Here is a 13,977-nt window from a genome sequence, read left to right on the forward strand (position 1 = left end):
TGACCCGTGACATTTACAATGTTAATTCCAGCCCTGCCTGAGACAGTGGGCTTTGTGGGCGCCAGGGGCTGGTCTCATTTCAAGCAGTCTTCCCCCATTCCCCCAAATCTGCCAGTGTCACACACTCCTGACGTGTGGTTTGCCTGTTTGCAAAAGGGGGTGAAATTCATTCCTCCCTCAGTCTTCCTCCCTCCCTCCCTTTTCCCTCTTCGCAACCCGGAAGAGCTCTGCTTTCTACAGTGAGCAGAAGGCGGGGGGGGGGGGGGGGGGGAGGGGGTTCCTAGGAAGGATGCACATCACCCAGGTTTTACTTCTCGCTGGAAGCCGGCGTGAGATGCCGTAAGCAGCTGAGGCGGTGAGGACCGCAGCGGCGACCGCAGTGGCTAAGTCTGCCTGTCATTTCTGCCTTCTGATCTCCGGCAAGTCAGGAAAAAATATAAAACAGCTGGCCGGCGGGAGCAGGCTACCCAGGTCAGTGAATATGGCAATCTTCTCTCTCTCACTCTGCACTGGCTTTTCCTGTTCCACGTGGAGAGAATTAAGAAGAGGTCTCCACTCCAAAGGAACAGCTGCCCCTGGAAGAAAGTGAACTAGACCCCAGTCCTTGTTGTTCTTTCTGGTCACTGGAAATCTTCGGCTTTCTGCAATGACCTTGGACGAGCATGGTGTGTGCATGTGTGTATGTCCTTGTTTGGAGGAAAGAGCCAGTAGAACTAGGCATGTGAAGGAAAAACTAAACAGAAACGTAAGAGATGGTGGGAATGCTCGGGAAGGGCCAAAGACACGTTTTCCACTTCAGAGAGGGCAGAGGGTTGGGGAAAAGAACCTATTCTGAAGGAGCAGCTCAGCCTTCCCTCCAAGGTGGCTGCCGGGTCCAGTGTCAATCTCATGTGTATTTCCCACCGCCTCCAAGTGTGTGTTTAGGCTCATTGTCTCTGCATCTAATTAAAGAAACAGCTGTGTGCTGTGTGCTGCAAGTCGGAGCCCAGGTGTGGGGGCTTCTGGCATCCCCTGGGGAGCTGGTGGCTGGCAGGCACTTTGCTTCCAGGAGCACCCTAAGGTGGGTGAGAAAACCACAGCCTCAGAAAGAGGGTGCCCAGGGTCCTGGGGAGTGGGAAGGGCAGAGGGGACAAGAATCCTACTTTCTCCCTGGGACATTGAACCAACAGATCTCCAAGAAGTCACTGAATCAGAGGCAGTTCCTAACAAAGACAGATAATGTTAAAATGCAAGGGAAGTTGAGTGAATCTGAGCAGTAGAGTGGCTTTTACCCACCTTTCCTTCCTCTCAGATACCCCAGGGTGCTTGAGGAAGAGGACACGGGTGATTCCGTCCAGGGCAGGGGATGGAAAGGAGTCTAACCCACAGGGTCTCCCCTCTGCTTGGTTCCCAGTTTCCCTGTCCTTTTCTCTTCCCCGTCACCCACATTCACCAAGGCACTGGGGTTGTGGGTGGAGATGAAGAACTTTAAAGGGACAAATGACAATAAAGTAGCATTTGCAGCCCTTCCACCCCTTAGTGGTTGGGGCAGGAAAGGTGTGTGGGTGCTGTTGATCTTGTGGCAGGGGGCAGGGGGTCCCAGCCAGGCAGGTAGTCTGGGTGTGAGATGCTTGCAGGGCCCAATGGCCGGGCCGTGGGAAGCGGCTTACCATTAAACCTTTCAAATGTGTGATTCTGAGGAAAGGAGTTGTTTTTTGCCCATTGGAATCTGGGTTGGGGTATGGGGTCCAGGTCATGCACACTAGGACCCAGGTGGGTGCAGGGTCTTAGGGGCTCCCATATTGATTCCGGGAGGCCCAGCTCCCAGCTTCCTAAGGTTCCTGGCTGGAGAAGCCAGCCGGCGTCTGAGGATCAGGGTGAGTGGCCTCCCTACAGAAGCCCCACACCCTACAGGCCCACCCTCCATTCTACACAAGATACCTCCATCAGTCCCAGGGAATCAGGGCTGGAGGTGGTTTTTCCCGCCAAAAGCCAGGAGACTGGGGAAGCTGCATTTTGCTTTATTTGATATTTCCATCCTGCATTTTTGCAAACGATATAGGAGATGGGGGTGAGTTGGGGGTGCAGTGAAAGGAGGAGAGTGGGGGCCCTGGGCCCACATTGGTGGAGCATCTCTGCGGGATGCCGAGGAGCACAGGGCCACCCAGAACGGCCTGGGGAGGGGGGCGGTACGTGGGAGCCGGGTGGATGAAAACCACTCTTCTGGAAGTTAAGGCAATTTGTGCCGAAAACCGCGGGAGGTGTCAGAGAATTAGGGATCCTGACAAGACTATGGAGACAGAGTCCAAAGGCCCAGTGTTCTCTGGCAGCTGGTTATTCTAACCATTTCTGGACTGTGCTCAGGTGTGGTCTCCGCGTCCAAGCCCTTTCACACATAAAAGTGCATTCCTTTCGTGGTACGTCATTGTGCACGGACCAAATATTTCTGATCGTCTCTTTTTCTTAATGGCGAGAGTAATTGGAGAGCGGTTTACCAACCGCAGCGGGTGGGCCAAGAAAGCCCCAGATCTAGAGTCCGTACCCCACTTTTCACTTCTGGCCGCTGGGCAGCGGGGACTAGAGGTGGTGGTGGTGGGAGTGTGTGTGCGGTGGTTGGACCAGAAAAACACGTTGCCCAAGGCGCGTGAGCGGAGGTCTCCTGGGTGTCTGTCGCTGCGGGTCTGCAGGCACACGTGGGTGGCGGCTGTTCTGTTTTATGTAACAAATTGCTTGGGGTCCGCGAGGTGGCAGGCAGCGGAGGGCTGAGCGCGAGCCAGGGCCTGGCGGGGAGAGACGGCGGGGTGCAATCCCAGATGGCGGGAAGGGTGAAGGATGAGCAGATCCAGATTTTACTGTGCGATCTCCACCCTGTCCAAGGGAAGACACGAACAATTAATTCATACTTTCAGAAGCTCGCTTCTACTTGTCTCCTGATCTAGACGGAATTACCTTCTCCCATTTCCCTCTCCCTGTTGTGAAGTCCCCTGCCCTCGAAGCTCAGTCGGCTTTCCAGCAACAATCACACCCAGGCTAATCTAGAGAAGTAAAAATACAAAAGCCTTAAGAGAAAGCCCGCCCTCCTGCCCCTGAAATGCCGAAATGAAGTGGCGGGAGGAGAGTGCGCCGGTGAGCGCTGGGGCTCGGGGCTGGGGCCAGGCAGGGGCTCTGGAGATGGGTAGCCGCGAGCCTGCGGGCGATAAACCTCGGTCGCCAGGGGGCTGGGAGACACTGGAGCGGGTGCCCCGCATGCAGCCCTCCTCGCCCGAAAAATGCGAGGGCCTCGATTTCACGTGGGTGAATCCCGCACGACTGACCCCTCTCCTGCCTGCGGTGGCCGCTCTCCTCCCTGGGAGTCCCGGAGGCTTCAGCAGTGAGGCCTGAGGACCCCTGGGACCCCTGGGACCTGAGCCTGGGTCTAGGGGCCGGCGGTCGCTTCCTAAGTCAGTGGTGCCGCTGGGGCTGGACAGGCGGCCTGTGGCCGCGGAGACGCCGCGCCGACCGCTGGAGCACCTCCGTCCCCTCCTCTCTCTTGTGGCTCCCACCTGTCCCCCAAACCCCCAAACCCAGGAAGGAGGGAGAGCTCGGAGGTGCCCCCTTCCTCCTGGGTGACTCGCATTCCATTCGACTCACCCCCAAGGGGAAATCTTTCTCTCCTCCCCAACCCCGGGGCTCCCCCATGGCCAACCCCTCTGACAAGTGCATTGTTAAACTCGAAAACAGAAATCCCCTGTCCTCTCCCTCTCCCCTCCCACTTTCCGCTACACCCCTACCTACCCAATTTTTATCTCGCTACGATCAGGGTTTTTCTCTACGGGAAGAAGAGGGGAGCAGCCGAGGGAGGGCCAGGATCCCTCGAAGCTGGAGGGCCCAGCCTGTCGGTGGGGGCGGGTTGGGAGGGGGTGATTTCGGAGCGCGTCTCCCTTCCGACATCTCTCGCCGCTCCTCCTGGCCCGGGCGGGTTTCCTTCCGAGTTTTAAACGGTGATAGATGAATAAGCAAAAAAAGAAAAAAAAACGTAAATCAAACCACATACCACCCCCAAAGCGCTGCCTCAGTTTATTTTCCAGGGCAGGTTGACCCTAGGCCTGGGTGGGTGGGAACCGGGAAGAGCGGTGCGCGTGCGGGGAGCGCTTTTCGCCTGAGTTCCTTCGGGTTTCCCCCTTGCCGTTCCCACCTCTAGCATCTTTCCTTTGCCAGTGAATTTTGAAGTCCTCTTTATTCTGCGTCCGCCCCCCTCCCCCGACCAGTTCCCTGCTCGCTTATATTTCGTTTGAAGTGAACAGTCAGCACTGCTCACTGCCTCCTTCTTTCCCATCACCTTTTTTGAGTTCGCTCTCCACCTCCTGCATTTCAGCTCATACGGGAAAGAAGGACTCTTGGGTGGGAACTACGGAGATATAATACAATATAATATGTGTTTAACCTGCGCTGTCCCGGGGTGCCGCGCCCGAGAGGGCTCCCCCGCCGTTTCGCTCGCGCTGCCGGGGCCTGGCGGTGGCGCCTTGGGCCGTGTCCCCGGCGTAACCCTCCCGCCCGGCAGCCGGCGAGCTGTTTATACAGCTTTACCTGTGCTATTCTCGTATCCAGTAAAAATCCTCGCCCGGCCACGGTAACCTAATCCGAGGGCCCAGGCAGAGGAGGGGGTAGGGAGGCTGGCTGAGTGGAGAGGGAGGTGTGGTACGCGCCAGAAGGGGGTTATCTCGTTTGCCCCTCCTCCCCCAATGGGGAAGGAAATTGGAACGCAGTTCGGGCGATCGAGGTGGGGGACCCAGGGCGAAGGAGGAAGGAAGCCGGTTTCCACGTCCCTGTCCTCTCTGCTTTTCTCCCTTTAACAGGGACCTCTCGGTGGCAACAGCTCGGACGCGTGCCGCCCGCAGGCGCGGAGGTTCCGGGGACGCCCCGCAGGGCTAACGAGGCCCAAGACGGGTTTCCCCAGTCCAGGACCAGGACCAGGACCTGGTTGCTCTCACTCGGCTTTCAACTTGCCCCTTGAGAACTCCCAAACCCAAGACAAAACCGGCAAGGGCGCCGGCACTGAACCAGAGCGTCCCTCCTGGGCCAGCCACTTTTTCCACAGAGCCCTGGTCCTGGCCGCAGCCGGCGCACAGAATCGAATTAAACGCCTCTTGGCGCTTATTGTCTCTCGCTAATTGCTCCAACAATGGCCACTATAAAAATGGAGACACCCAATTAAAGGCCCCGCCGGGCCGCGTTCGGCTCCCGGCGACGAACTGGCCGCCGGCCTGAGGCTTGCAGACCGCCACGGGCGCGAACCGGGCTTGTGCGGGGCGCCGGCGCCGGCCTCGGCACCTCTGGCCTCCACTTCCTCCCCAGACGCACGGCGACCGCGGCCGATTCACACCATTTTTATTGACCGATCGCAGCCAAGGAAGATTGATCGAGCTGGAATGGGAAGGGACTTCTCCTCCCCCAGCCCCAGCTCGCCAGGGCCTCGGGGCCGCGCTCCAGTTTCTGGCCTTTGCTGTGGCTCTGCGCCCTCCCCGCCCCCAGCCCCGCAGGTTCCCGGCTTCATTTCTGTCTTTAACGGCGCGGCCGGGTCCGCCCAGGCCGGCGCCGCGGCTCCGGGGGGAGGGACGCGGCGGCGCGGCCCGGCTCCGCTTCTTTCTCCCGCCTGCAAATATTTGCTGCCTCGCTGGAAATCCGACTATTTCGCGCGCGCTCCGCTTGCAAAGTCCTTAAGTAAACACGCTCAAATGACCGCCCCAGGCGGCCCGAGGCACGCTCACTCCCCCTGCGCGGGATTAGTAACTTTATGACTTCGACCCGAGGCTCGGCTTTTCTGGTTACCCTCGGAGGGCAGCGCGCGGGCGCCCGGGGCCGCTTCTCCCGGCACCTCGGCCCCGCGGAGCTCGCCTGGACGCGCCCGTCCCCAGGCTCGGGTGGGTGACGCTGGCCTCGTGGATCTTCGATCTCTAGGTCCTGCGACCCCAGGGGGTGAGCCTAGGGGCACGCTCCTCCCCTCTGCGCAGCGGGCTCCGGTTCCTTTGCGGGACTGGGTTCCCCACGTTCATCTGAAGAGAGTCTCTGAGCTCCCGGGAGGGCGGGTGGGAGGGACCTGAACAGGGGGGCATGTGTTTGGGGGTGTGTGTGTGGGTCCCAGCTTACCCCAAACCGGGAGAGAAAGTAAGGCTCCATTTCTTACCCTTTCCCCAAGAGGGCACACACAGCCCGCTCAACTTGACGCCTGAAGCAGCCGCCTCGAGGCCTGGCGTTTCAGATAGGCCAACCGGCTCCCGCCGCCCCACACTCGGCCTCAGGACCCGGCTCCGGTGGGGGGTGGAGTGGGGGTGGGGAAGGGCGGTGGCTGCGCTGTCGCCTGCTCGGCTCCGGGATGTTTGCCCCCAGGGTCCCAGGCATCCAGACATTGGCCAGCCCCTTACCCTGGTGAGGGAGGCCTCGCGCCCTGCGGGAGCCCGGGGCCCTGCAGCGGCGGCGGCGGCGGCGGCGGCTGCGGCGGCAGCGGCAGCATCCTCCTAGGTCTCCGTCTCGCTTCCTCCAGCGGAGCTCCGCCGGCCGCTCCTGGGGAGGAGTGGGGACTCACTAGACCTGGACCGGGCCGGGGTCCTAGGCAGGGGGCCTTCAGGTCTGCAGGAGGCCGCAGAGGTGTCTCCGCAGGAGGCCAGAATTAGCTTTGCGGGCTAAGGCAGAGGGGGAATCAGGACCACCTTTGTCCCCCCTTCACCGGGCCTCGAGCCCCCACCCCTCCCCCGCCCGCCCTCGGAGGAGAAAGCCCGGCCTGCATTTGCCGGCAAGGCGGGTCAGGCCGGCGCCTGGCCTGGCCCAGACCCCCGCAGCCCGGCTCTCCGCCTCAGGCCACGCGCCGCAGCCTCTCCCTGGCCTGGCTCCCTTCCCCCTTCCTTCCCCTTGGGTCCTGGGGCCGACCTCGGCCCTCCCTCCCTGGTATCCCCCTCCCCTCTTTTTCCCTCCCCCCCTGCTCTGTGCTTCTGGCTCTGGGGCTGGGCCCGTGACGTCAAACCCAGTGTGGCGTCGGCGAGACTGGCCGGCGCGGGCCATCAAAAGAGCAACGTCCTCTTTCCCAATTACCCACTGTCAGTCCGGGAACAGGGGCGGACCGGCTGGGAATTAAATGTTAAATACCCCCTACAGGCTGGCTCCATTACACCGGGCATCCAGCTGCAGCCCCTCATCCCTCTCTGCCAGTCTCAAACCACCCAGACCAAGAGGGGCCTTCCAAATCTTTTATTTTTCCAAGGGTGGGGGATGGCTCTCCTGCACAGTGTGGCCCGCCTTGGTGCTAGTGATTTAATTAAAATGAATAACGCCTCCCCTCCAAGTTCTGTGCGTTATCGGAGAGGCGCCGCTACACCGGAAGGCCTCCTCATAGAAATTTTCTTTGTCTTTTAAAATCGGTCTTAGTCTCTCACACGTTAACATTCTCAACTCCTGGCGTCAGCAGCTTCTCTCTCCGAGGATGGCTCCCTTTTATTTCCTAGGCTTCCAAGTCTCGGCGGAGAAAACCAAAGAGCTACGTTTGGAATTTTCCGCGTAGCTTTGAACGGCTCACGCCTCCTGGTCCTGGACTGACGGGCGAAGAAGCGCTTTTCACTTTTTTTTTTTCCGCCTCTGCTGCCATCCTTAATCTTAATCTCGGGACTTTTAGCAAAAATGTGTATTCGTTCGCCTGTTCTTGTTTATGGAGTCGGTTTCCGGTGAATGTTAGAAACTAAATAATTAAAAAAGGTTTGGAGAGCGCCGTGAGCAGGAGAGGCTGGCAGCTTGACTGGCCCTAGAGAGACGTGGTCAGAATGAAGGAAAATCGATGCTCTTTTACTGGGCCGCCCTAATAAACGGGGACTAAGTGGGCTCAGGAGAAACTTGGGGGGGCGGTAATTCAGGGATTTTCTTCCCGTTCCCTACCTAGACACTCAACCCTGATTTCTAACAGTCGTCAGATTTAAGAAGACGGAGAGTCAAGAGAAGCTCCAATTCCAAGTCGGGAGGACCCACGCTTTCCCACTACTTCCCCCAAATACAGTGTATTAGTCTTTCTACAAGGACTGCATATTAAAATAGGGCATCAGCACACACCAAATTAAGCCTGAATATTGAGCTTTTCCTTCACTGCATGAAAGGAATCCTCCAGAACTTACTTCTAGGGACGGTATCTGTCTTTTTTTTTTTTTTTTTTGTATTTGTAGGGAATTTAATGGGATAGAGAAGCGAAGAGGGATAACGTCTTCAATTCAACTCAAACCCCAAATCGAGCTCTTAGTACCGTCCGCGGGAAAGCCTGCGGGAGAACTCACGGGCTCTCCTCGCACATACTGCCCTAGGGTGAGCCGCGGGTGGAACCTGAGCCTTCTCTTCCCGCCTGACCCTTGCTCACTCGGGCTGCGTTTTGGGGCTGGGCGGCTGCAGGAGCCTGAGCGCCGCTAGGGGATGCAGTGGCTCAAAGCACCGAGAGAGGCCGTGGAGGTTGGAGCCCTTGGGGCCGGCCAATCGCGGCGCGGCCGCAGCTTCGCTCGCTGATTGGCCTTTTCCCGGCCCCACCCCGTGCGCCCCGCCCCCTCGCCTTGGCAACTTGGATCCTCGCTCCCTCCCCCTGGGGCTGCAGGGCTGGACCCAGCGAGTCCTGCGAGCTGCGGGGCCCGGAGGAGGTCGCCGCTGTCCTGCCCGGCGGCCGGGGTGGGGGTCGGAAGAGGGAACTGGGGAAAAACGCCGAGAGCTGAGTAAGTGGGGCCCCGGGAGGGGAGAAGGGAAAAAGTTGGGTAACTGGAGTGAAGACCCGAGTGCAGACCCGAGTGCTTTCTCTCCAAACACTCTTATCGTGCTTGGGGTGTTGAGACTCTCTCGCTCCTCTCCTTTTTATCCATCACTGTTGTCACTCAAGTCAAAAGCACACATCGATTACAAATACTAGGTCTGGAATGGACAGCTGCAACAGCTGAAACATTCATTCGAGAAGCTTGTTAACGCAGGAGGCTGGGCGAATCTTATCCACGACCACCAAAGTAACGCGGACATGTCAATCAAAGGCACTTTTTTTCCCCCCCAATTCCTCAATCTCTTAGGCAATTCTCGGGAGAGGCACATCTCCAAGTACTTTGACATTACAGTTTTTCCCCTTCTGATCACTTTTGCTTGCACAGAGATCCCACATCAGTAAACTACCCTGGACTGAACACAAAAAAATGCTCGTTTAAAAAGTCTGAAAAAGAAAGGCCGCCTGTAGAAATAAACTTTATGAATGGGGCAGGCCGGTTTCCCCGGCACGGAATAATCCAGCGAGCCGGAATGAATTGGCAGGAGCGGGAGCCACATTTAAAGGGCCAGAGCGCGAATTCCCTCCAGCCCGCCCCCTCCGCCCCAAACCCTGGCGCGCCTCACCCACCCACCCTGCGGCCCCTCCGCCCGGGCCGCCCTCCGCGGCGCCCCTTTCCGGTCAGTGGAGGGGCGGGAGGAGAGGCGGGGGTGCGGGGTGGGGGGTTGCGGTGAAGTCCTGAGCCGGTTTGGGTTGCAGTTTCCTTGTGCTGGTGATCCTGTCCCCTCCTCGCCAGCGCCAGGCTCCTCCCCCGTCGGCGCGGATGACACTAGAACCTCCTTAAGTTCCGTCGCGCCACAGCTGTCTGCGAACACTGAGCTGCCTGGCGCCGTCTTGATACTTTCAGAAAGAATGCATTCCCTGTAAAAAAAAAATACTGAGAGAGGGAGACAGAGAGAGAGAGAGGAAAAGAGAGAGAGAGAGACGGAGTGAGCGCGAGACAGAGCGAGCCACGCAATCTGACCGAGCAGTTTCTGCTCTCCCAGGTCACACGCCTCCTCCTCCTCTTTGCTCCTCGCTACCCAGGTTGGTACTGGCCACTTTTTTTTTTTTAAAGTTTGATTTGTTTTCTCTTTTCATTTGGGAAGACTTTAAAACATTGAAAGCTTAACCCTCCTCTTTTGGAGAGTTTCCAGAGGCTGGAAAGTAGGTCCTGGGACCTGTGTCCCCGGAGGGAGGGAGTTGTCGTCCAAGTTGGAACCGCTCAGTCAGTCCCGAGCGCCCGGGAGAGCCAGGCTGCTCGGGATGTACTCGGGAGTCCTCCCTCCCCGGCTGCGTCCGGATTTTCCTAGCTCAGGAGGAGATGTGCGCATGTACGCGCGTGTGTGCGTGTCCCGGGGGCGCGGGCGCGGGGCCGGGCGGCTGGAGGGGAGGTGGTGCCACTTCATAGGCTCAGGTGCTAAGTACTTAGGACCTCATCCTGTCTCCCCTTCTCTCCTTTGCAGGTGACCCAGGAGAATCTCAGTCTTGGAGCTGCCGAGGAGCCCCAAGTGCAGAGGAGCCTTACTTGCAGAATTCCAGCCAGTCCTCGCCCCCCTTTTACAATTTGGTCCTCTTTTATCCTCCGTCCCTAATTTTTGGAATTTCATTTTTCTTCCTCTTCTTCTCTTTGCTCAACTACCCCTATTTTTTTTTTTTTTAAGAAAAATCTCATTAGCTCACCTTTCCTTCCCAGCGTTCCCATTCCCCCACTGAAAAATCTTTAAACGACCACCGCCTCTCTGACGGCAGGAGCACCTGCAGAGCCTCGGAGTTCCCCCTACCTCCCAGCCCGACCGCCCTCCCTCTCCGCGCGCGGGTTCCGGGCCCGGCGAGAGGGCGCGAGCGCAGCCGGGGCCATGGAGGTGACGGCGGACCAGCCGCGCTGGGTGAGCCACCACCACCCCGCGGTCCTCAATGGGCAGCACCCGGACACGCACCACCCGGGCCTCGGCCACTCCTACATGGACCCGGCGCAGTACCCCTTGCCCGAGGAGGTGGATGTACTTTTTAACATCGACGGTCAAGCCAACCACGTCCCGTCCTACTACGGAAACTCGGTGAGGGCCACCGTGCAGAGGTACCCTCCGACCCACCACGGTGAGTCCGCCCCGGGTGCGGGGACCCCCGCCCAGCCTTTCCCGCTTTCCCGGGTCGGGGAGGCAGGGAGGGACCAGGGGGATGGGGAGACCCAGCCAAAGCCCCCAAGTGCCGTTACTTATACATTAAAAAAAAAAAAAGTTGGGGCCCGGAAATGGGCGAGGAAGGCGTCTCGATCGTCGCGAGAGTGTGTTTTTAAAAACAGTCGCAGCAGGCATTTCTCCGCGGCTGCTGTCTCTGGGGCCTGGAGCTCACCTGGCGGGAGCGGCGCTGCAGGCGTCGCTCCCCGCGCGGCTGCAGGTTCGGGGACCTCGGAGGTCCCGGGCGCGGGGAGCCGAGCCTCTGCCTCCTCCGGCCAGCGCTCCCCGGGTCAGGCATCCGGCCGCCGTCCAAACCTGGCTCGGGCTTGGTTCTTTCTAGGAGCTTCACTTCCCCAGTTATCCCGTAGCTCTCTCTCGGGGGCTTCAGCCAGCGTGCTTCGGTACATTTCAAATCCGGCACATTTCCAGAAAGGCCCGAGAAACGTATTTATTCCCATCCTTGTTTTTTGATCTTTCCCCTAAGCTGATGCATTTGGTTCCTAGGCGAATCTCCTGCCTCTTGGCTCTGAGGAAGGGAAGTCTGTTGCTTGATGGGGTTTTGGTAGAAAGACAACCGTCTTAAGTTTGAGACATTTGGGGTTTCCTAGATTCCCGGCTGCACAGAATTTTCTTGCATCTATGCTTTGTGGTTACCTCCTTGCCTGCTCCCCATAAGTCTAGCTTCGCGCTCTCCTCCGGCCTACAGCAGCCCCAGGAAGCTCCGAGAAATGGTTTAGGATCCACCAGGGTTTCTTTTTATGGGGGGAGCGATGCCTGGGTGCTTGTCTTGTCTTCTAACTTTCTCTTTCACCTTAAGAAGTTTAGGAGAGTTCTGAAATGTTAGAGAGAAACCTGGCTGCCCCGTATAGCTGAGGGGGAAAAAGCTCTAACGCTTTCCAGCTGTGTGTCCCCAAAGAAGAAACGGGAGCGACACGGCAGGCAGAGGAAATGTGAAGTTGTGGTCTATCTACCCAGTTCCCCTCCTTAGATCCCGGGCTTGGGCCCGATGGCAGAGCCCCTCCGGCAGCAGGCGTCCTCCGCCCTGCTGTCACCAGGTTAAAAACCATTGTTTCTGCGGATGGGGCGCTCTTTGCCCTTGTTCTGTGTAGATCAGCAGTTAAGTGGAAATGCGGTGTTGCAGCCTTGGTATTATTTACTATACTACTTCCTGCATAATGTGAATCTTGACCCTTGGCGTTCAGAGAACTCTCCTTTCACCTCAACTCCCCTCCCCTTCCTCTCTCTTAAGATTTTAGTTTCAGTATTGTTCTTAATGATTAAATAGAATGTCAAATGCTGAGGCAGGGACCGGATTAAAAGATCATTAAGTGTGGGCATGTGCACTTGCAGTTTAAACTGCACCGTTCTCGGGGCGTCTGGACTCGTCCACGACTACGTGAAAACTCTGTATTTACAATGAAGGTGAAATTTACTCCGTGTGTGAGAGTGAAGTAGATGCAGACACTGGAATTTTGTGTCTCGGGGCTCAGGTGAAAATTCACATACTGCGCTAGTGGAATCACAGCTGGGGGGTGCAAATGGGCCTGTTTTGTTTTGTTTTGTTTCCAGTAGGATTTGGGAGGGTGAGAAAGGCAGACAAAACTGTCACCCCAGGGTCTAGCCTTGGAAACTTTCTCCGACAGCCTGAGCAATGAATTTCCCTGCAAATCCCATTTCAGGCCTTGCCAATTAGGAACCAGTGCTGAAAGAGGGCTACTTCCATGTAAAATGCCCTCCTCTTCCCTCTCCAAGCCCTCTCCTGTCTGCACGGGGCCTGGGGAGTGGGTACCTCTGCTGGGCCTCTCTCCAGGCTCTGCGAATTTTCCTGGTTTTAAGCGGTTGTGCGGCCAGGCTCACCCCTTCAGGCCCCATCATTCAAGGCCCACTCTCTTATCAGGCTGCCTGGGATTAGGTCTGGGATGGGGGCCTCTGAGCCATTGGAGGGAACCAATCAATCAAGTCAGGTTCTAGAGAGGGACCTCGGGGCTGTGATTTAGAAAGTGTATCTGGAGAGGCCAAAGAAGTCAGGGGCCATCTCCACGCCATGGCAGCACCTCTTGGGTGTCAGACACAGGCCCTTAATTCCCTGGATTTGGTGGGACATTTGTGTGGGAGGCAGGGGTGAAGGGTGCTTTTGCTGGCCGAGGGCGCCCAGAGGAGGGACAGTGGGCCTGTGCCCTGGTCCGGTGGATGTTGGGACTGTCCTGCCGGGAGGCTGGGGTGGGGGTGAGGCTCCCCAGATGTCAGAGGGGCGTTGGAGCTGCTCTCACCCGCCTGTCTCTCTCCTGCCCCCTCCCCCTTTCCTCGCAGGGAGCCAGGTGTGCCGTCCGCCTCTGCTGCACGGATCCCTGCCCTGGCTGGACGGCGGCAAGGCCCTGGGCAGCCACCACACCGCCTCGCCCTGGAACCTCGGCCCCTTCTCCAAGACGTCCATCCACCATGGCTCCCCGGGGCCCCTGTCGGTCTACCCGCCGGCCTCGTCCTCCTCCCTGTCTGCGGGCCACTCCAGCCCGCACCTCTTCACCTTCCCGCCCACCCCGCCGAAGGACGTCTCCCCGGACCCGTCGCTGTCCACCCCGGGCTCGGCCGGCTCGGCCCGCCAGGACGAGAAGGAGTGCATCAAGTACCAGGTGCCGCTGCCCGACAGCATGAAGCTGGAGTCGGCGCACTCCCGCGGCGGCATGACCGCCCTGGGCGGGGCGGCGGCGTCGGCCCACCACCCCATCACCACCTACCCGCCCTACGTCCCCGAGTACAGCTCCGGACTCTTCCCGCCCAGCAGCCTGCTGGGGGGCTCCCCCACCGGCTTCGGATGCAAGTCGAGGCCCAAAGCGAGATCCAGCACAGGTAGGCGCCTTCTCTCCCCCGGAGACCTTTCCCCTCCCCCACCCCTTGCTCCGAAATCCCGGGCAGGGACCTAAACGCGCAGTCCCGCCCCTCCCCGGGGCTGGTGGTGTTCCAGACCCCTCGGAGATTTGATTTCTGCCCATTTTTCTGGTGCGGAAAGAGTGAGGTGTGTCTCACCTTCTTCCAGTC

At 58.6% G+C, this 13,977-nt stretch overlaps 1 protein-coding gene and 1 long non-coding RNA gene across 8 annotated transcripts in view; one reads left to right on the forward strand and one right to left on the reverse strand.

Moving 5' to 3' along the window:
- The first annotated feature begins 315 nt into the window (after positions 1-315).
- GATA3 (GATA binding protein 3) overlaps positions 316-13,977 on the forward strand; it is a 29,419-nt gene continuing 15,757 nt past the window's right edge. The window contains exons 1-3 of one of the 4 annotated variants that reach the window (XM_031444756.2): positions 316-471; positions 10,228-10,861; positions 13,252-13,788. In XM_031444756.2, the coding sequence (XP_031300616.1) occupies positions 10,621-10,861; positions 13,252-13,788 (778 nt within the window). In that variant the 5' untranslated portion in view covers positions 316-471; positions 10,228-10,620. Of the gene's footprint in view, positions 472-8,567; positions 8,691-9,554; positions 9,809-10,227; positions 10,862-13,251; positions 13,789-13,977 lie in introns of those variants that run through there. The other 3 variants (XM_031444755.2, XM_031444758.2, XM_031444754.2) reach the window with 3 other exon arrangements.
- LOC116150544 (uncharacterized) lies at positions 1,985-6,691 on the reverse strand. Of its 4 annotated transcripts, none has more exons than XR_010377919.1 (3): positions 6,143-6,691; positions 3,754-4,366; positions 1,985-2,847 (listed from the first exon to the last, which is right to left on the reverse strand). It is a non-coding gene; the product is annotated as an uncharacterized LOC116150544 (long non-coding RNA). The 4 variants fall into 4 exon arrangements; XR_004134263.2 differs by lacking the exon at positions 6,143-6,691 and adding an exon at positions 5,788-5,839; XR_010377918.1 differs by lacking the exon at positions 6,143-6,691 and adding an exon at positions 4,546-5,516.

This window comes from Camelus dromedarius, chromosome 26 (assembly GCF_036321535.1).
Source record: "Camelus dromedarius isolate mCamDro1 chromosome 26, mCamDro1.pat, whole genome shotgun sequence".
Taxonomy (NCBI): Eukaryota; Metazoa; Chordata; class Mammalia; order Artiodactyla; family Camelidae; genus Camelus; species Camelus dromedarius.